Consider the following 22,839-nt stretch of genomic DNA (forward strand, 5'->3'; position numbering starts at 1 on the left):
CCCTTGAACCCGGTGATAACATTCTTCCTAATAAAACATCTTGCCCTTTTCCACTTTTATTTATAGGGCTGAAATATATATATATATATATATATATATATATATATATATATATATATATATATATATATAATGTAATGACCCCCTTAAAGTTTTGCAAGCAGACCCCCGCCTATACAAACTGTTACCACCCACCCAGTGTGTCTGGACTTACAGAACCCCCCAAACAAGACATAGGAACCCTTCCAGCAGGCAGAACACTCACCCGGAGAGCACCTTCCCGCTGAGGACCTGGGCCGGCATGCTGGCTGCACAGTACACGGATACTCGGCTCCACAAGGCTCCGATAGTGCAGCTCTGCCCGGGTTCTGTACACTGATACAGGACACAGACTTCTACCCTCGTGGTGGCGAAAGGTGCAGACTGCGCATGCGGGACCCGGACAAAGAGGCGGGGATACCCGGCATGTAGGCGGGGACAAGGGATGGCCCGACCCGCAGGAGATAATTAGAATTATCAACACCGCTATAGAATGACAGCAGAGGGATGGGTGGGGCTATGAGTGGTCAAACGCTGGAGAAGTAGAGTCGATGTTTCGTCAGAATACGCCACCCGTCAGATTGTGTGACGGAAGTGACGTTACGTCGCCGCCATCTTGCTACACCCCGCGCAAACGTCCACAGTAAGGATACAGTAAGAAGGAAGATAGCGGGCATCTTGTTACACCCACCCGAGTCACGACTTTCACACTTATTTCTAACAGTAAACTGTTACAAAATCTGAGGAAACGCAGGCATGGGTCCGAAGGAGAAAGTAGACTTTAACGGGGCGCCCACAAGAGAAAATATGCGGTAATGGGGCACCCAAAAGGGTGCTGAGGTGCCCAAAAGGAAAAATACGCGCTAGTGGGGCACTCAAAAGGAAAACTAGGCACTAACGAAGTTCTAAAAAGAGAAAATAGTGACTAAAGAGGGGGGCCAAAAGTTGCAAATAGACATTATTAGGGCGCCCAAAGAGGAAACAGGTGCTAACATTGCCTCTAAATGTAAAAACAGGCGCTAATGTGGCACCCAAAGGGGAGAATCGTCACTTATGAGGTGCCAAAAAATAGGCGAAGGGGAACGTTGGTGCTAAGCGGTGACTTGTAGTCACACGTGATCGCTGGCGGAATCGCTGCGATTTCAACTGGCTGCAAAAGGCAATGGACTCCGTCTGATGGACTCCAATGTAATGGCCGATAGTTTGCGGTTCTAATTTTAAATTGAACAATGATTAAAATCAAACGTGTGTATGACCACTATCGGGCTCAGTCTACACGTTACAATCAGACCATACAATCTCTTGTACAGTCGACATTAGATTTTCCAAAAACGGTGTACGAAGTGGTTAAAGCGGATGTTCCACCCCAAAAAAATATTAAAAGCCAGCAGCTACAAATACTGCAGCTGCTGACTTTTAATATAAGGACACTTACCTGTCCTGGAGTCCAGCGCCGTCTGCAGCAGAGGACGAGCGATCGCTCGTCACCCTGCTGCTCCCCCCTCCATCCACGCTGAGGGAACCAGGAAGTGAAGCGCTGCGGCTTCACTGCCCGGTTCCCTACGGCGCATGCGCGAGCCGCGCCCGTCGATTGGCTCCCGCTGTGTGCTGGGAGCCGAGTGTTCCCAGCACACAACGGGGGGGGCGACGGGATGTGACGCAATGCCCGTCTTTTGCCCATGAATGCCGGGCCAGAAGTGGGTGCAAATACCTGTCTTTAGACAGGTATCTGCACCCCCCTCCCCCCTGAAAGGTGTCAAATGTGACACTGGAGGGGGGGGAGGGTTCCGATCAGCGGGACTTCACTTTAGGGTGGAGAACCGCTTTAAAAGGACTGTACTGCGTTTCTGCAAAAAAGCACCAAAAAACAAAACGCGTAGGGGTGAACCAGGCCTTAAAGTCCAGGTCCGCCCATCGCTGCAAAAATTAAAAGCCAGAAGCTACACATACTGCAGCTGCTGACTTTTAATAATCGGACACTGACCTGTCCTGGGGTCCAGCGATGTCAGCACCGCAGCGTCCAGTGCTGCCGCCTCCATTGTGAGTAAGGGAACCCGGCAGTTAAGCCCTACGACTTCACGCCGGGAACCCTACTGCGCATGTGCGAGGCTCTGCTCCTCCCTCCTACTGGCCCTGCGGCCGGGGGAGGGAGCCCGGGCAGTGACATCAATACCCACGGCTGAGGCTCCCGGAAGTGGGAACAGGATACCTGTGAAAGACAGGTATCCTGTCACCCCTTCCAAAAGGTGAGAAATGTGGCACCGGAGGGGGGAGGAGTACAACGAGCGAAAGTTTCAATTTTGGGTGGAGCTCCGCTTTAATTAAAAAGAGGTCTAACAGTTGTGCTGGACAGTCATTTAGCTCGTCTCTTGATATCTCTCTGGCTTCCCCCACCTTTCAGTACAGGAAATGCCAGAATAATGGAAACCTCTCCAACCGTGGTCCATCATGTGACATGACCCAGAGCACTGTGAGGGAGGTCAGGGGTTCTTTTTGTATAGGAAGGGCTGCTGTGCAGAAACATAAAATGTAGTGTCACTTTGTGCACTTCAAATAAAGTAAAAAAAAAAAAGCAATTTGCACTGAAAAAACTGAATAACATCAACCCCTCACCTCGGCTCACTGCAGCAAACAGCACACTAAATCAGAGCATTTGGCGTGCAGCAGTGTGAATGAGCCAGGTATGGTTTGTGTTGCATTAGGGTTGCCACCTGTCTGGGATTTACCCGGGCAGTTTAGGTTTGGAATCATTCGTCCGGGTTTCTGACCACCTGAAACCCAGACACATTATTCAGACTGGATTATGGCTTACCATCAGGGTTGCTGGCTGTGGTTGTCTAATCCAACAGTGTCTGTTTCACTCTCTTTCACACTGCCCAAAGCCAGTACTAACGACCCCCCCCCCCCCCTACACACACACTCAGACTGGAGAGGAGAGAGGGCTCGATCTGCTCCTCTACCTACTGCCTGTACCCCTCTGTGTCTGCCCACACGCCAATTCCTGACGTTGTGCCTCAGAAAAAGGAAAGTCGGGGGCCAGAGATTTGAAGTCCAGCAGCCTCAGATACATCTGGATGAGAGGTGCTGACTGCCAAGGGGTGAGTGAGCTCACCATCCATCCCTGTCTGTGACTGAAGTCTCCCCCTTCTCTCTCCTGCCTCTGAGTGAGAACAGTAAGGTAAATCCAGGTTCTCAGAGCACCCCTTACATCAGAGTTCCCCTTTACACCAGAGGTGACAGTGTTTCCCCATAAATCCGGGTTCCCAAAGCATCCCTTATGTTAGAGTCTCCAGAGTTCTCCCTTACACCAGAGTCCCACCTTAGGCCCCTTTCACATGGTCGGACCCATTCAGGTCCGCCTGTCAGTTTTGTCGGTGGACCTGAACGGCCGCTCCATACATCTATATGGAGCGTCGGATGTCAGCGTCAGACATGTCCGCTGACATCCGATCCGCTAAAATCAGACGGATGGCTATACGTCGCCATCCTTCCATGGTGGATCGGATGAGATCTGATGAAAATAGACATGCTGTCTGTTTTCGTCCGATCTCTCCATAGGAGACAGCAGCGCTGCACAAGCCCCTCCCCACTCAGTGAGCAGAGAGGGACCTGTCATCCACCGGCTCAGCAGAGATCCGTGGACAGATCTCCCTCTGAGCTGGCGGACTGCTGAAAGCGGATCCATCCCCATGTAAAAGGGGCCTTACTGTGTAAGGGAACCCTGCGAGTTCAGATGTAAAAGGGGAACTCTAGACTCTGATGTAAAGGGGGACTTTTGTGATTAACTTCATGTGATTAGAAATGTTATTTAACCGCTTGCCGACCAGCGCACGACTATATATGTTCTTCAGAATAGCTCGGCTGCGCAAAAGGACGTACCTGTACGTCCCCTTTAAGAAGCGACATTGTGGACACGCGCACGCCGTGAGCTACGTGACTCTAACCGCGGGTCCCACGGACTCGATGTCCGCAGACATACCCGCGATCGTGTCACGGTGAGGAAGAACAAGGAAATGCTGATGTAAACAAGCATTTCCCTATCCTTCCTAGTGACAGGACAGTGATCACAGCTTCCTGTAATCGGAAGCTGTGATCAGTTTTCGTGTCACACACACAGCCCATCCCCCTACAGTTAGAATCAAGCCCTGTACACCCGATGAGAACGGACTGAAGGACCGTTTCATCGGTTCACTGATGAAGCTGACTGATGGTCTGATGTGCCTACACACCATAGGTTAAAGAAGCGTTCGGTTTAGAACGCGGACACGTAAACCACGTACGACGTCACTATAAAGGGGAAGGCCAAAGCCTTTGGCGCCACCCTTGCCTCTGCTTTTGCTGATTCCGTGTTACAGCGTGTTAGTGAAAGTTTGGTGAGAGACGATTCGTGCTTTTCAGTCCTTTACAGCGTAACACATGTGCTATCTCCATTACGAACGCAAGTTTTACAAGAACGAGCGCTCCCGTCCCCTCATTTAGTCTGAGCATGCGTGGACTTTGAACCGATGGTCGTGCGTACTAACCATCGGTTTTGACCGATCGGTTAGGCGTCTATCGGTTGAATTTTAAAGCAAGTTCTACATTTTTCGACCGAAGGATAACGGACCGATGAGGCCCACACACGGTCGGTTTGGACCGATGAAAAGGTCCTTCAGTCCGTTTCCATCGGTTTTGACCGACCGTGTGTACGCGGCCTGACTCCCTAGGAAACACTTAACCCCTTCAGCGCCACCTAGTGGTTAACCCCTTCACTGCCAGTGCCATTTTCACAGTAATCAGTGCATTTTTATAGCACCGATCGCTGTAAAAATTACAATGGTCCCAAAATAGCGTCAAAAGTGTCCGATCGCCGCCATTACTAGTAAAAAAAAAATTATAATAAAAATGACATAATTCTATCCCCTATTTTGTAGATGCTATAACTTTTGCGCAAACCAATCAATAAACGCTTATTGCCATTTTTTTTTTTACAAAAATATGTTTTTTGGGGGGATATTTATTATAGCAAAAAGTAAAAAATATAGATTTTTTTTCAAAATTGTCGCTCTATTTTTGTTTATAGCGCAAAAAATAAAAAACACAGAGGTGATCAAATACCACCAAAGGAAAGCTCTATTTGAGGGAAAAAAAGGACGTCAATTTTGTTTGGGAGCCATGTCGCACGACCGCGCAATTGTCAGTTAAAGCAACGTGGTGCCGAATCGCAAAAAGTGGCCTGGTCTTTGGGCAGCGAAATGGTCCGGGGGGCTGAAGTGGTTAACTGCAAAATATATGTATAGTTTTTATTATAAAAGAAAAAAAAATGATGTGTGCCGCTAAAGTGTTCGGATTTAACTAGTTGCATAGTTACGTTGATCCAGCTTGGAGAAATGTAAGGACCAGATTCTCGAAGGTGTTACGACGGCGCAACACCATTAGCGCCGTCGTAACTCCTCACCTGGCCCCGGGTATCTATGCGACTGATTCTTAGAATCAGTTGCGCATAGGTACCCATTAGATCTGACAAGCGTAAGGCTGTTACGCTGTCAGATCTTAAAAGTAATTTTTTTTCCCGCCGCTAGGTGTCGCATCGTCGCTTTTCCCCGTCGTCTATGCAAATGAGGTAAGTACGGCGATTCCCGAACATACGCGAGGTCGACGCAGCGAATTAACGTAGTTTGCGTAGCGTACCCGACACGTAAGGTTGCCCCTGCTATTAGCAGGGGCAACCAATGTTAACTATGGCCGTCGTTCCCGCGTCGAATTGAATCAAAATTACGTTGTTTGCGTAAGACGTCCGTGAATGGAGCTGGACGCCATTTACGTATACATGTAGGCAAATGACGTCGGGGCGACGTCATTTAGCGCAATGCACGTCGGGTAATTTACCCGACGGAGCATGCGCAGTACGCTCGGCACGGGAGCGTGCCTAATTTAAATGGTGCCCGCCCCATTTGAATTGGGCGGGCTTGCGCCGAGCAATCTAACGATACACCGCCGCAAGTTTACAGGTAAGTGTTCTGAGAATCAGGATTTAAACCTGTAGACCTGCGGCGGTGTAACGTAGAGCTCATACATTACGCTGCCCAGGAGCAGCGCGAATGTATGAGAATCTGGGCCTAAATATACAGATTTTCTACCAGTGGGATCCCCATGGGAAAGGGGAATCGAGCTAACGCTACTACAGTGATCCTCACTGTCTTCCAGATCCCATGCAGTGCTTCCCCTGTTTGGACCTCTTGTGTAAGGGGCCCAATCCAACACTGCATAGGAGCAGGCCTGTACTATAGAGAAATGTGATGAATAAACTGTAGTGCATTGTAAACAAATAGTATCGTTACCAGCATGCATGGCACTTGGTGACAAGAGGTTACCACAACAGTCAGGTATGAGGATAGGTGTTGTCAGGTCCCTATAGGAACACACACCGCCCTCTGCTCTGCTAATAGTAACCTGTGTGCATTCATCCCTCAGCTACAAGCCTGTTGTACCTGTGAGTATCAGAGCACAGAAATCCCAGCTCCCCTGACAATATGTCTGACGTCTCCAATCCATACAGCTATGACGACAGGGTTGAAAGGCTGTTTGACAGCAGTGCATCCCCCAACAGAATGCGTCCTAAGCATGGAGATTCACGCAAGAAATTTTATGAGGTATGTCTGTGTGAATTGGATATTACTAAAAGATCATCACTATGGGTTCCTTCACAAGGAGGCATAGACCTGTACATAGATCTGTACATAGATCTGTACATAGACCTGTACATAGATCTGTACATAGACCTGTACATAGATCTGTACGTAGATCTGTACATAGACCTGTACATAGATCTGTACATAGACCTGTACATAGATCTGTACATAGACCTGTACATAGATCTGTACGTAGATCTGTACATAGACCTGTACATAGATCTGTGCATAGATCTGTACATAGATCTGTACATAGACCTGTACATAGATCTGTACATAGACCTGTACATAGATCTGTACATAGACCTGTACATAGACCTGTACATAGATCTGTACATAGACCTGTACATAGATCTGTACATAGATCTGTACATAGACCTGTACATAGATCTGTACATAGACCTGTACATAGACCTGTACATAGATCTGTACATAGATCTGTACATAGACCTGTACATAGATCTGTACATAGATCTGTACATAGATCTGTACATAGACCTGTACATAGATCTGTACATAGATCTGTACATAGATCTGTACATAGACCTGTACATAGACCTGTACATAGACCTGTACATAGATCTGTACATAGATCTGTACATAGATCTGTACATAGATCTGTACATAGACCTGTACATAGACCTGTACTTGGATCTGTACGTAGACCTGTACGTGGATCTGTACGTATGACCTGTAAGTAGACCTGTACATAGATCTGTACATGGATCTGTACATAGACCTGTACGTAGACCTGTACGTGGATCTGTACATAGACCTGTACATAGACCTGTACATAGATCTGTACATAGACCTGTACATAGATCTGTACATAGATCTGTACATAGATCTGTACATAGATCTGTACATGGATCTGTACGTATGACCTGTAAGTAGACCTGTACATAGATCTGTACATAGACCTGTACATAGATCTGTACATAGACCTGTACATAGACCTGTACATAGATCTGTACATAGACCTGTACATAGACCTGTACATAGATCTGTACATAGACCTGTACATAGATCTGTACATAGATCTGTACATAGATCTGTACATAGATCTGTACATGGATCTGTACATAGATCTGTACGTATGACCTGTAAGTAGACCTGTACATAGATCTGTACATAGACCTGTACATAGACCTGTACATAGATCTGTACATAGATCTGTACATAGACCTGTACATAGATCTGTACATAGATCTGTACATAGATCTGTACATAGACCTGTACATAGACCTGTACATAGATCTGTACATAGATCTGTACACAGATCTGTACGTAGACCTGTACATAGACCTGTACATAGACCTGTACATAGATCTGTACATAGATCTGTACATAGATCTGTACATAGATCTGTACATAGACCTGTACATAGACCTGTACTTGGATCTGTACGTAGACCTGTACGTGGATCTGTACGTATGACCTGTAAGTAGACCTGTACATAGATCTGTACATGGATCTGTACATAGACCTGTACTTGGATCTGTACGTAGACCTGTACATAGACCTGTACATAGATCTGTACATAGACCTGTACATAGATCTGTACATAGACCTGTACATAGACCTGTACATAGATCTGTACATAGATCTGTACACAGATCTGTACGTAGACCTGTACATAGACCTGTACATAGACCTGTACATAGATCTGTACATAGATCTGTACATAGATCTGTACATAGATCTGTACATAGACCTGTACATAGACCTGTACTTGGATCTGTACGTAGACCTGTACGTGGATCTGTACGTATGACCTGTAAGTAGACCTGTACATAGATCTGTACATGGATCTGTACATAGACCTGTACATAGACCTGTACTTGGATCTGTACGTAGACCTGTACGTGGATCTGTACATAGACCTGTACATAGACCTGTACATAGATCTGTACATAGACCTGTACATAGATCTGTACATAGATCTGTACATAGATCTGTACATAGATCTGTACATGGATCTGTACATAGATCTGTACGTATGACCTGTAAGTAGACCTGTACATAGATCTGTACATAGACCTGTACATAGATCTGTACATAGACCTGTACATAGACCTGTACATAGATCTGTACATAGACCTGTACATAGACCTGTACATAGATCTGTACATAGACCTGTACATAGATCTGTACATAGATCTGTACATAGATCTGTACATAGATCTGTACATGGATCTGTACATAGATCTGTACGTATGACCTGTAAGTAGACCTGTACATAGATCTGTACATAGACCTGTACATAGACCTGTACATAGATCTGTACATAGATCTGTACATAGACCTGTACATAGATCTGTACATAGATCTGTACATAGATCTGTACATAGACCTGTACATAGACCTGTACATAGATCTGTACATAGATCTGTACACAGATCTGTACGTAGACCTGTACATAGACCTGTACATAGACCTGTACATAGATCTGTACATAGATCTGTACATAGATCTGTACATAGATCTGTACATAGACCTGTACATAGACCTGTACTTGGATCTGTACGTAGACCTGTACGTGGATCTGTACGTATGACCTGTAAGTAGACCTGTACATAGATCTGTACATGGATCTGTACATAGACCTGTACATAGATCTGTACATAGACCTGTACATAGATCTGTACATAGACCTGTACTTGGATCTGTACATAGACCTGTACATAGATCTGTACATAGACCTGTACATAGACCTGTACATAGATCTGTACATAGACCTGTACATAGATCTGTACATAGACCTGTACATAGATCTGTACATAGATCTGTACATGGATCTTTACATAGACCTGTACATAGACCTATGTAGATAAAAGTGGTCTCTGTGGTGGATTTGCCGCAAGATCACTTTTATCGGCGGCAGGAGAGGTGATCAGATCCTTCTCGGTTTGTGGCATGGAGACGCGTGAGGGGAAGATGGGCCCCCACCCATCTCCATACCACTGCAGGGTGGAAGTGACGTCAAAATGTCACTTTCACCCAATGCTCTTAAAAAATTTTTTTTTTTTTTATGACATTCAATTTTTATTTTATTTTTATTGCATTTTAGTGTAAATATGAGATCTGAGTTTTTTTTTTGACCCCAGATCTCATATTTAAGAGGTCCTGTCATGCCTTTTTTCTATTACAAGGGATGTTTACATTCCTTGTAATAGAAATAAAAGTGACCCATTTTTTTTTTTTTTAAACAATGTAAAAAATAAAAAATAAAATAAATAACAAAATAATGCAAACAAACGCATACGTGAGCAGCGCCCACATGTGAAAACAGTGTTTCAATCACACGTCAGGTATTGCCATGATCGGTAGAGCGAGAGCAATTATTCTAGCCCTAGACCTCTGTAACTCAAAACACGCAACCTGTAGAATTTTTTAAACGTCGCCTATGGACATTTTTAAGGGTGAAAGGTTGTCACCATTCCACAAGCGGGCACAATATTGAAGCGTAACATGTTGGGTATAAATAAAAAAAAAAATTGGGCTAACTTTACTGTTGTCTTATTTTTTAATTAAAAAAAAGTGAATTTTTTCTGCATGTAAGACCACTGTGCAAATACGGTGTTACAAAAAGTATTGGAACGACAACCATTTTATTCTCTAGGGCAGCGATGGCGAACCTTGGGACTCCAAATGTTTTGGAACTACATTTCCCATAATGCTCATGCACTAGGGTGTTAGGAAATATATATATATATGTATATATATATATATATATATATATATATATATATATATATATATATATATATATATATATATATATATATATATATAATGTAATTTTCTAGAAAATTTTTTTTTTTTTAACTTGTAAACACCAAATCTCAGAAACAGGCTCGGTTAATACTGCTTTAATCGATATCTAAACCAAAGAACAAGATGTAATATATTGCAGTCCCTTAGATTTGGTGCATTTGTTTTCTTTTTTTCCAGGCCAAGAACATTTTCAGCAAGTACAGAATAGAGCTGTTAATCTGGACAGAAATGCAATCTCCTTGTTACTTCCTGTGAACTGATAAGAAAGCACAAACAACCTTATCTTTATTGTGTAAATACTAGTCCCTTTAATCCACCATACAATCCAGATGAAGATAAGCAGACATGTTTGAATTCCACAACCATGGCTTCCTTCATAGATACAGTGGAGATTTAAAAGTAGATATAAAATGACAGGAAGTGTGTTATTTGCAGAATCACCAAGTGGAAATAAAAGAAAAAAAATCAAAAAAGAAAACAAAGGCAGCCACCACATGTAAGGACCAGAAGGCTGCAATATGTTAGATTTTTGTTATTGAGTTTACATACACATCGAAATTATTGTAAAAACGTGTTAGTGTTTTTCATCTTAAATAATTCCTGCTGTTTCATTTCTGTAGGATTATGATAAAGACGATGTCTACACTAAGAAAATGGACGGATCCCCAAAGATCCCAAGGTAATTCTTTCTGACGTTCAACAAATGAATGTGTTAGTAAGAGATTTTCTAAAGTTTGCTGAATGAAAACCAAGCCTATGGTATTTATTTAAATGCTTTCATAATGTCAAGTGAAGCATGTAACCGTTTCTGGCATCCTCATGGAAATGCTGGTTGCCTGGCTGTGTTAGGCCTCTAAACTTCCCACAAACTTGCTACAGGTGTGCAGCAAACAAAAGCCAGAACTCCTCATCTCTACACTTGTTCTGGCTGGGTCATTCATTTAGAAACGAATGAAGCCAATACATAAGCATAACAAAACAACTTAAAGTGCAAACCAATCTGTCGCTCGAGGATCTGCTGCTGCCGCCGCCGCCATCCTCGGTAAGGGGTTCAGGAAGTGAAGCCTTGTGGCTCATCAGCCACAAGGCTACAATCAGGGAGTGCTGCGCCATTCGCGCACGTGCAGTGAGTGCCCGGCCGTGAAGCCGAAAGCTGTCATGGCCGGGTGCCCACAGTTGCAATGGAGGCACCAACGGTGAAGGGGGGGACCGGAACGACAACCCCCCCCCCACTGTGTCAAACCTATACCTCTGCAGTCAGCAATGCTCATGTTATCCGCTGATTGGACAGTTGTGACCCTGACCCAGCAGGGGTGTGTCAGATCTCTGCAGAGAGATCACTGCTAACCCACAAAGAGCAAATATCCTTCTCTGTAGCTGCTGGCAGGGGAAAGGCTTTTCTACACAAGCCATAGCTACTGTACTTAGAGGCTGGGTTCACACTTGTCCGACAACGGTCCTACATTGGGAGCTCATGTAGCATGACGTGTGAAAATCAATGTTTCCCTATGAGAGCTGTCTTAACTGGTCCTACACAAGTCGGTCCGACTTTGAAAATGCTCCCTGTACTACTTTGGTCCTACATTGATCCTACTTCAGGCCCATTGAATATCATTGAAGTTGGACCAAAGTAGGAGCCTTGTCCTAACCATCCGACTTTTGACATCCGACTTGTGATTACAGCAGCAGTAAAAGGAATTTATCTCACTCTGGGATTGTTTTGATTGGTCAAAGAACAAGTCAGACTGTCACAAAGTCGGATCAAAGTAGTATCCTGTTCATGAAAGTAGGATGGATGTAGGACCAATGTAGGATCAATGTAGGACCAATGTAGGATCAGTGTAGGACCAACGTAGCAGAGCAAAGTAGGATGAAAGTAGTGTAGTAGTGTGAACCCAGCCTGAGGCTGGGTTCACACTACTACACTACTTTCATCCTACTTTGCTCTGCTACATTGGTCCTACATTGATCCTACATTGGTCCTACATCCATCCTACTTTCATGAACAGGATACTACTTTGGTCCGACTTCAATGATATTCAATGGGCCTGAAGTAGGATCAATGTAGGACCAAAAGTAGTACAGGGAGCATTTTCAAAGTCGGACCGACTTGTGTAGGACGCTACAAGACGCTCTCATAGGGAAACATTGAACACAGAGCAAAGTAGGATGAAAGTAGTGTAGTAGTGTGAACCCAGCCCAAGGCACTGAACCCAGTTTGTGATACACCTGGAATGTATTTAGCTTTATTAAACTGAGAGTGTGTTTGGACCTTAATAATAATACGGATGTCTTCCAAAAGTGAAGGGTTTGTTCCAACTACCTTGCTATATTTGACAGCCAATTCTCAGCCCTTGAGAAGCAGAAACAAAGATCTTAGTGTGACTGATGGCTTTGTTTGCTGTTATAGATAAAAACAACACCAAGCAGCTCAAATATACATGTGTCTAGATTGCAACACCACACATTAATCCTAACCCAGAACAGACAGTAATGTAATTGTAGCGCTCACCCCCAAAGGAGCCGCTGATTAGTTTGGGATCTGCTTTCTAAGTTACCTTCTTGACTTGTCTAGGGGTGACTTCTGTGAGTGTAAATAAAGTGCAAGTGTCCAGACACCAATCTAGTTTTCAATGCTTTATTCCAAGGCCCAACCTGGCCAACATCAACATGACACACGATAGAGAAGGTTGATGAGCGTAGAGGAACTTTTAGTATCAGGCTTTGGATATTCAAAGAGAGCAAGCCTGCTCTCAGCAATGGTGCAGCTCAATTCGTCGCCACCCCAATCAGGGTGGGTAAAGTGCCCCCGGACAGGCAGTTATCTCAGGCCTGGCAGCCGGAGCGTCACTTACGGATCACTGGGAGGAAACAGACCTCTGCCACAGGCCTGACTCAGGGCCTCTGCCACAGGCTGGACAATTTAGGATTTGTGGAAAAAACTGTTTGAGCAAATCCTCCCAGTTAGTTCAATCAATGTCACCCACTGACAGCTTGAGCATACCTGGTATACGGTGTGGTGACCGGATCCCCGATGGTTCGTCTAGGCCTCCTGGACAACCTCTAGTTCTAGGTTCTCCTGGGCCAATCCCCCATCGCACAGCTCCCAGCTTAGGATCCTCTCAGCAGAAGGCAGGGACCCAGCAAGTCGCTGGGGCCCCTTTCAATAGTAGGAGGAGGCTCCACATGGTACACGGCCTCAGCATGGCAGGACACGGTGGCGGGGCCCATGGATGCGCGTACCCTGAAGGTGGGTACAGCACCTGGAACTCTGGCCCCTCAAGAACAACCCGCCAAAAGCGGCTGCCGCAGATATATCCCCCCCCAGCATGCCCAATGAGGGAAGAACTCCTCTGATTGGCTGCTGGGAGCAGGTGGGTCTGCCAGAATCCCTCTAGCGCCAACTGCCGCCCAGGGGTGATAACGTACCCCTGGAGCGCAGACTGGCCTACAGGACAAATTCTGGAATTGACAGCAGCCTGAATTTCCATAATTTGTGAATGGGAGTAAAACTAAGCCTCCCATTCCCCACTAACTTTAGTGTAGCGCCCGCACTGAAAGTAGGGGGGGGGGGGGGGCGCTACATAATAAATTAGGAAACAGAAGAATTTAAAGCAGAGCTCCATCCCCCCCACCAAAAAATGTTAAGTCAGCAGCTACAAATACTGTAGCTGCTGACTTTTACCATTAGGGCACTTACCTGACCAGGGATCCCACGGGGTCCTTACCCAAGCCGATTCTAGAATTCTAGAATCGGCTCTTGGGTGCTGGCGCCACCATCTCGGGTAGGGGAAACTGGCTGTAAAGGCTTGCAGTCTTCACAGACGGTTTTCTACTGCGCATGCGCAAATTGCTCTGCCTTTTCTCAATGTGCCGGCTGCGGCGAGGGCAGAACCTCCAGCTGAGTTCGCTATGGGGAACTCAGCAGGAAGTGGGAGGGGGTACGTGTCAAAACCAGGTACCCGCTCCCCCCACAAGATGCCCAATGTGGCACCGGAGGGTGGAAGGAGGCAGATAAGCAGAGCTTCCCCTTTTGGGTGGCGCTCCACTTTCGTATTTTTTATTGCATATAAATAATATATAAAAGCAATAAGACAAATGACGAGGTTATAGCCTTCTAAGGGATATGTAGGTGATGGCCAGTGTGGATTAAGGAAGAACAGAAGTATAGTCATCTAGTTATCAGATATAAGTCATGACTTTACTTTGGGAAGGTGAAGAAAGGAGTGTTTTTTTCCCCCCTGTTGGTGCTGAAGGTCACATAAATAATATATGCTGTTCTGGCTTTTGTGTTTGCTCTTTAAAGTTGAAATGTAATCTCCTTATATTTGTCTCCTTGGTTCCTCCCTCCCCCTTCATCAACATGCAGATGAAATCTTCGTTTAAGGATTTCTGGTTTTATTTCATACTTTGTTTTAGATATTTAATCACTGGGTCTCTGTACTTCTTTATGCAATACAGGCAGATCATGGCTGGTAGGAGAGGCTGGCAGGGTGCTGTGCATAGCTCCTCCTCCTTATAGTGTCTACAAATTTTGGTGTGCAGTATATACAGTAAAACCTTGGATTGCGAGCATAATTCGTTCCGGAAGCATGCTTGTAATCCAAAGCACTTGTATATCAAAGCAAATTTTACCATAAGAAATAATGGAAACTCAAATGAATCGTTCCACAACCATTTATTCATAAGTCCTTCAGTTTATAGATATAAAAAAAGATTATAGCAATGTGATAGGTTGTGTAACCATAAAATGTCCATCCACAAATGGAAGACTCCCCAAGGGGATTAGAAGCAAAATCCAGCAGGAGCTACAGAGTATAAAAGAGAAGAGAAGCACCTCTAGGTGTATGCAGGTATCTGGGGTAAAGATGTCCAGACAATCTGCTGCACCGCCGGCTCTCACCGCTGTCAGTCTGCAATTGTGACTGGAAAGACTACCCTGCAGTAGTGTGATCTGAAAGCGAGCCTTGAACCGCTTGTGGAATGGACGACGACATCAATGGCGGTGAGGAGGACGGTCTATGTGGACAGCTTTACCCCGGATGCCTGCATACTTAGATGTGCCTATTTTAATCATCAATCATGTAAGTTTCTAAATGTTGAACCTTCATTAAATCAGAGGTCCGGTTTAAAAAAAGAAAATAATTAAAGTCAGCAGCTACTAACGCTGTAGCTGCTGACTTTCAATAAGGAGACTTACCTGTCCAGGGTGCAGGGCCGATCCTAGGCAGGGTGCACGGGGTGTCCCGCACCCAGGCGCCGCAGAGGTGGGGGCGCCGAAGCTCCAAAGTGCTCCCCTCTCTTCTTGTCTGTGTCCAGAGCTGCTGCCAATCATCCCGTACACTCCCAGAAATGCTCTCCGAGTGCCATCCTCCAAGTAACCAAAGATGCCACATATGCCCCACCCCCTGTAATGTGCTTCTGCTCCTAGAGCGCCCAAGCTACAAGGATCTATTGGACAAGTACTGATCTATGGGGACACCTGATGTGGGGGGCTCTGATGGGGGACACCTGCTGGGGGGGGCTCTGATGAGGGACACCTGCTGTGGGGGGGCTCTGATGGGGGACACCTGCTGGGGGGGCTCTGATGGGGGACACCTGCTGTGGGGGGGCTCTGATGGGGGATACCTGCTGGGGGGGGCTCTGATGGGGGATACCTGCTGGGGGGGGCTCTGATGAGGGACACTAATGAAGACTTCTTAGGGGAGCATCTCTGTGTTTGAGTCATAGCCATAGAAACATTTGTAAAGGGGAGGAGTTAGTAATATGACCATGCCCATGTGTGGGCGCCAGAAATATTTCTGCACCCAGGCGCCTCTGACCCTAGGTTTGGCCCTGCCAGGGTGCCCGCGATGATGGCAGCCAAAGCCTAGCAAACGCTCGGGTCTCGGCTGCCCCGCCGCCATCCTCAGTGAAGGAATCAGGAAGTGAAGCCTTGCAGCTTCACCGCCCGATTCCCTACTGCGCATGTGGGAGTCGCGCGGCACGACGTGAATGGGTGATGTCTCCTGGGACACACACAAGGTCCCAGAAGACCCCGCTCCCCCATTCCCCAGGAGGAAGCCGAGGAGCAGAAGAAAGAAGATGGACCACGGATCAGGAAGTGGCAGATCAGGACGATCGATCTGCCTAGCAACAGGCACTTCGGGTATATGGTGTATTTTTTTTGCAGCATTTTAGAAAAAACTATTTTCTTGGTGGAGCTCCGCTTTAAATGTAACCATATTTCTACACTTAGAGGCGCCTCTCTTCTATTTTATACTCAGTTGTGACATGACGCTACTCTTATATCAAGACATCGCTTGTATATCAAGGCAATATTTTTGCTTGTCTTGCAAAACGCTCTCAAACCAAGGTTTAACTGTACTGGAATTTTTTTTTTATACAAGTAATGGCAGCGATCAGCGACTTATAGTGGTACTGTGATAGTATGGCGGGCAGTCTGGCACTAACTGACACTTTTTGAAAACCAGTGACACTAATACAGTAATAAGTGCTAAAAATTATATAGATCTTATTTGGGTACAGCGTTGCATGACTGCGCAATTGTCAGTTAAAGTAACGCAGTGCCAAAAAAGCAAAAAATGGCCTGGTCATAAGGGGGGTAAATCTTCCAGAATTGGTTAAAGTAGTAGAGCCTTCTTGCTTCTTTAATAAGGCAGCACCTGGAGCAATGATACTGTGCAATAACGTATGTCAGCTTACTAATATAAAATCAAAGAACAATGAAATCTGGTTCCTATGGATTAATGACTTTGCATGTTAATCTTTTAAGTAAATCCATTCCTGTATAGTAAATACTATAATAATCCAAATCCTCTATGATAACTGAGAATGAAAGAACACCATTATGCAGCCTAATGACCCTGAAAGGGAAGAGATCACCCGTCCAACCAGCTCTGTGACTTATTTCTGGCAGACACAATTGTTTTTCTCAGAGGTTGTCATGCTATCAGACACGGGGGCTTTTCTAGGGACAGCAATAGTGAACAAAGGTTGTCAGGCCAGCTGCTTACTGCAAGATACAAATGTACACACACCTTTATGATTTAGGTCAGACGGTGACCGCCGGATGGTGACCAACAAAAATTACATGGTCAACAAACCCAAACTAATTCAGTTTTGGATGGATGGCAGTGAGTTTAGATCCTTAGAAGTTCTTTTTATCGAACATTTGTTTTCAGCTCAGCTACTTTTTTGACATGGGGCTGTATAAAGTGTCACAATGGTAAGGGCAGTTTCACGCTGCCCTGCTGTGGTTTGGTGCGGCGCTGTATACCCACGGTTTACCCATAGACTTTTATCACATTGTGGGGCAGATCCTCAAAGAAATTACGCTGCGTAATTTCAAATTTTGCGCGTCGTATCTTTGTTTTGGTATCCACCAAACAAAATACGACGGCATCTGTGTTAGATCCGACAGGCGTACGCCTTAGTACGCCGTCGGATCTAAGATGCAATTTTCCGGTGGCCGCTGGGTGGCGTTCACGTCGTAATCCGCGTTGAGTATGCAAATTAGCTATTTCCGACGATCCACGAACGTACGAGCGGCCGTTGCATTCTTTTACGTCATTTCCGTTCGGCTTTTTCCGGCGTATAGTTAAAGCTGCTATCTGGTGGCGTACTCAATGTTAAGTATGGCCGTCGTTCCCGCGTATAATTTTGAAAATTTTACGTCGTTTGCGTCGTCCGTGAATGGGGCTGGACGCCCTTTACGTTCGCGTCGAAAACAATGACGTCCTTGCGACGTCATTTGGAGCAATGCACCCTGGGAGTTTTGACGGACGGGGCATGCGCGGTTCGTTCGGCGCGGGGACGCGCTTCATTTAAATGAAACACGCCCCCTACTCGCCGCATTTGAATTCCGCGCCCTTACGCAGCGAGAGATACACTACGCCGTCGTAACTTACGGCGCAAATTCTTTCAGGATTCAAAGATTCGCAAAGTAAGTTACAGCGGCGTAGCGTATCTCACATACGCTGCGCCCCCGCAATTGTATGTGGATCTGCCCCTGTGTGTTTTTGGTGCTTTTTCTGAAAGCGCACCAAGAATCCAGCATGCTGCATCTTTGGTGCGCTTTCAGAAAACGCACCAAAATTCACAATCTAATAAGTCTATGGTAGGGTGACCAGACATCCCCGGTTTCCGGGGACAGTCCCCAGATTGAGGACACTTGCCCCGGATCAAGTCTGCCCCCGGTTTCGTCCCTGGATTGGATTTGAACAGGGGCTGGGGCAATTTCAAATACAGTGCAGAATAAAAAAAAAAAAAAAAATTGTAATCACCCAACCCGACCCCCGCTCCACCACACCTGCTAACTTACGGGGGTGTATTTTCTCCATTATCTGTGCCCCTTTCTGATGATCATGTGCTGGTCGGAGTGGAGGGAATATTTCCTCAATTTCGGGTGCATGCCCATTCAGCTCCGGTCGCATGTTCTTCAGCCTTGGCTCAAGTCCCGGCCAGCCGACTGCCTGCTTATCTCCTTGCCTTCTCTGGCGGGGGGATCGTCCTCCCCTCCCCACCCAGTAGTAGCCAGTGCCCGAAGAGTAATGCCGTGTACACACAATTGGTTTATCCAATGAAAACAGATCTTTTATCATCGGACAAACCAATCGTTTGTGGGCCTCATCTGTCTTTTTTCCATCTGTGTGAAAAAATTTGATGGATAAAAAAATCTGATCGTCTGTGTGGAACTCCATCGGAGAAAAATCCATGCATGCTCAGAATCAAGTCGACGCATGCTCGGAAGCATTGAACGTTTTGGCACAGTCGGAATTTAGTCTGATGGTGTGTAGGCAAAACTGATGAAAGTCAGCTTCATCGGATATACGACGAAGAAATCCGATCATGTGTACACGGCATAAGACTTGACACATACCTCCCAACTGTCCCTGATTTTGAGGGACTGTCCCTGGTTTCGAGCAATGTCCCTCTGTCCCTCATTCTCCTCATTTGTCCCTCATTTTGGTCTGATCTATATAGATGTATATAAAATGCACTTTTTATCTATCAAAAAGTGTTTCCCAGCACTAAACTTTCATATGATTTCTAAATTGTTGCATTTGTAAATTCCAAAAGCCAATATAAAGAAATAGTAGTGGTAAAAAAAGCACTTGTGGGTTTAACCAATCTTATTTTTGTGTACATTTCCCCTTTAAGGGGGCGTGGCAAGGGGTGTGTCCCATGCCTGCATACTTTTGCTGATAGGTATTCCTCATTCCCATCTCAGAAAGTTGGGTGGTATGCTTGACAGGCTGTGAGAAGGGGTGCGACGGCCACCATTACTAGTAGAAAAGAAATATGTCCCCGGATTTCATTTTAAAAATCTGGTCACCTTAGTCTATGGGACAGCACAGGTAACCCTCACAAAAACTGCTGGTACACTGTGCTGCAGCCAAGCCACAGCAGGGCAGTATTACAGGGGCCTAAAGGGTTAATTGGATAAAGCTGTTCATAACAATAGTAGAATTTTATTCTATTTATTCAATTTTTCTTTAAAAATGTATTTAAATTTAAGCTTTTTTTTTCAGCTTTTTACAAGCTTTTGTAGGCATTTTTGTTTAGCCAATAGAAAGCACCAGAGGGAGGAGAAGGAGAGGAACTTAGGGGTGGAGAGCTGCTGTTTGAGAAGAAAACAAGCACCAAAAAGGCTTGTAAAATGCTCAAGTCAGGCATTCGTACTGAAGTCTATTAGGCCAAAAATGCTTGCAATCTGCCAAAAAGAAGCTCATGTACTTTTATGAGCTTCAGGCATTTTGCTTCAGCCAACAGAAAGCTCAGATTTGAACTGGGGCCATTGAAATGAATAGGATTTGGCTTGTTTTAGAGTTACAAGCTTCAAGCAGAAAATTGCCCAGGTGTGAACAGGGCCTAAGTGGGGTCAAATTGAAGTTCTCAGAGAGAAAGGATAAATTTCACATAATTTGTAATAAAAGCATCTTTGCCATTCTGAAGCTTCTCTCCAACCACTTTGCATATTATTTTATATATACTGTGATTCTGTACTTGCCAAATATGCTGCAGAAATCTCCGTCCACCGAGTCTGGCTGCAACCATTTTTTATATATACTGTGATTCTGTACTTGCCAAATATGCTGCAGAAATCTCCCTCCACCGAGTCTGGCTGCAACCATTTTAACTGTGGGTAGCTGAAGCTGCTGCCTGTTCACTTCCTGGATCTACACAGACACACACAGGCACACCTCCAGCTCTTCAGCTCTCATTTGCCATCTTATGACTCATGTACAGCGCGAGATAGCTCAATACTTTCAAATTAACAAACAAGACGATTGCGATACAGGGATCCTATGGGAAGCACATAAGACAGTTATAAGAGGCGTTTTTTTATTAAACATGGAGCACGGCTTAAACGCCAGCGGACGGAAAAACTTACAGCTCTCCTTCATGATATCCATAAAGCAGAAGTCCAACATTAACATATAACAAATCCCGTGCTCGAACAAAAACTTTTCTCTCTCTGTAAGCAGGTAACAGATCTATTAAGGTATCAAGCTAAAGCGGCTCTACAACGATGCCGTAGATTTGTATAGGAGTCAGGAGATAAATGTGGGAGAATGTTAGCACGTTCAGCCAAAGAAAAAAAATCTGCTTCATGCATTCCTCAAATCATTACACCTCAAGGTCAAAAAGTGGGATTACTCAAGCAAATTACACAGGGTTTTAGAGATTTCTATTCCTCACTATACAATCTCCCAGATCAATCCCCTACTCTGATACAAATAGAAAACTATATTGCTTCCTTTCAACTCCCCCAGTTGACCCCAGAGGTTAGAGAAAATCTAGAGGCGCCAATAACTTTGGACGAACTTCAGAATGCAATCAGGACCTCTAAATTAGGTTGGGTTTTCGATACAGCATTATTAGAAATTTCTTCCAACCTTAGGCCCTCATATGGTGGAACTGTTTAATAAAGTAAGCTTGGGAACATCCTTCCCTAGAGATACTTTAAAAGCACACGTTACTTTAATTCTCAAGGAGGGAAAGGATCCCACTTGCTGCAATAGCTATAGGCCCATATCACTCTTGAATTGTGACCTTAAATTATTTACGAAGATTGTTGCTACTCGAATTGCGAAACATTTACAGTCTATGATACATCTGGATTAAGTGGGATTTATTCCAACCAGAGAAGCTTGTGACAATACGATCAAAGTGTTAAATCTTATACATATCGCATGGGAAACGCGTACTCCAATTGTCACGATAAGTACAGACGCAGAAAAGGCATTTGAACGAGTCAATTGGAAATTCTTGATGGCGGTCCTGCGCTACATAGGTCTGGGGGAACATATGATGCAGTGGATCCCGAAGATCGTCTCATATCCGACGGCCCCGGTCAAAGTGAATGGAGTGCTATCAGACTCCAAACTCATTATATACTGCTGGAGTATAAAATTCAATATGTTATTTATAGTATTGATGTATGAACATGCACAACAGACCAGTGTTAATTTTTTTAAGTCAAATTTCAATTTAGTTTTAGTCTTATGCCGCGTACACACGACCGTTTTTCATGACGTGAAAAATGCAATTTTTTTAAATGGTCAATAAAAATGATCGTGTGTAGGCTCTAGAGCATTTTTCACATTGTCGTTTTTCACGTCGTGAAAAACGGTCGTGTGTAGGCTTTAACGACGGGAAAAAAACGTGCATGTTCAAAAGCAGGTTATGATACGGGAGCACTCGTTCTGGTAAAACTAGCGTTTGTAATGGAGATTGCACATTTGTCACGCTGTAACAGACTGAAAATCACGAAGACTGAAAAGCGCGAATCGTCTCTCACCAAACTTTTACTTACACAAAAGCAGCCCAAAGGGTGGCGCCATCTGAATGGAACTTCCCCGTTATAGTGCCATTGTACGTGACGTCAACGCGCTTTGCTCCAGAATTTTTTTTTTCACGATCGTGTGTATGCATGGCAGGCTTGACAAGAATCACGTCGAGAATTTTTTTTTTTCCTAGGACAATAAAAATGGTCGTGTGTACGCGGCTTTAGTCTATTGACTAAAATGCCATTTTAGTTTTAGTGCCATTTTAGTCTTTTGACTAAAATGCCATTTTAGTTTTAGTCCCATTTTAGTCATCTCAATTGTTTAGTTTTAGTCGTATTTTAGTCAACTAAAATAGTATTCATTTAGTTAACTAAAATGTTTTAGTCATTTTAGTCGACTAAATTAACACAGCCATACATTATACAATTCTCTTGTACAATTTCCCTTTAGATTTACCAAAACCATATAATAGGAGGTCAATCCTAAATACTTTCAATTTGTATGCAATCAGGCAGACCCTTGCACTACATAGTTGAAGGTAAATTAAAAGAAAATTG

At 44.7% G+C, this 22,839-nt stretch overlaps 2 protein-coding genes across 2 annotated transcripts in view; one reads left to right on the forward strand and one right to left on the reverse strand.

Annotated features, from left to right (window-relative positions):
- The window catches only part of MTHFD1 (methylenetetrahydrofolate dehydrogenase, cyclohydrolase and formyltetrahydrofolate synthetase 1), a 117,151-nt gene extending 116,665 nt beyond the window's left edge, over positions 1-486 (reverse strand). The window contains exon 1 of the mRNA XM_040332917.1: positions 266-486. Within this exon, the coding sequence (XP_040188851.1) occupies positions 266-303 (38 nt within the window). The 5' untranslated portion in view covers positions 304-486. The remainder of the gene's footprint in view (positions 1-265) is intronic.
- Positions 487-6,443: 5,957 nt separating this feature from the next.
- The window catches only part of LOC120921222 (coiled-coil domain-containing protein 170-like), a 59,234-nt gene continuing 42,838 nt past the window's right edge, over positions 6,444-22,839 (forward strand). Inside the window, exons 1-2 of the mRNA XM_040333959.1 lie at positions 6,444-6,671; positions 11,108-11,166. Of these exons, the coding sequence (XP_040189893.1) occupies positions 6,552-6,671; positions 11,108-11,166 (179 nt within the window). The 5' untranslated portion in view covers positions 6,444-6,551. The remainder of the gene's footprint in view (positions 6,672-11,107; positions 11,167-22,839) is intronic.

The sequence above is a fragment of the Rana temporaria genome, chromosome 13, assembly GCF_905171775.1.
Source record: "Rana temporaria chromosome 13, aRanTem1.1, whole genome shotgun sequence".
Lineage (NCBI taxonomy): Eukaryota > Metazoa > Chordata > Amphibia > Anura > Ranidae > Rana > Rana temporaria.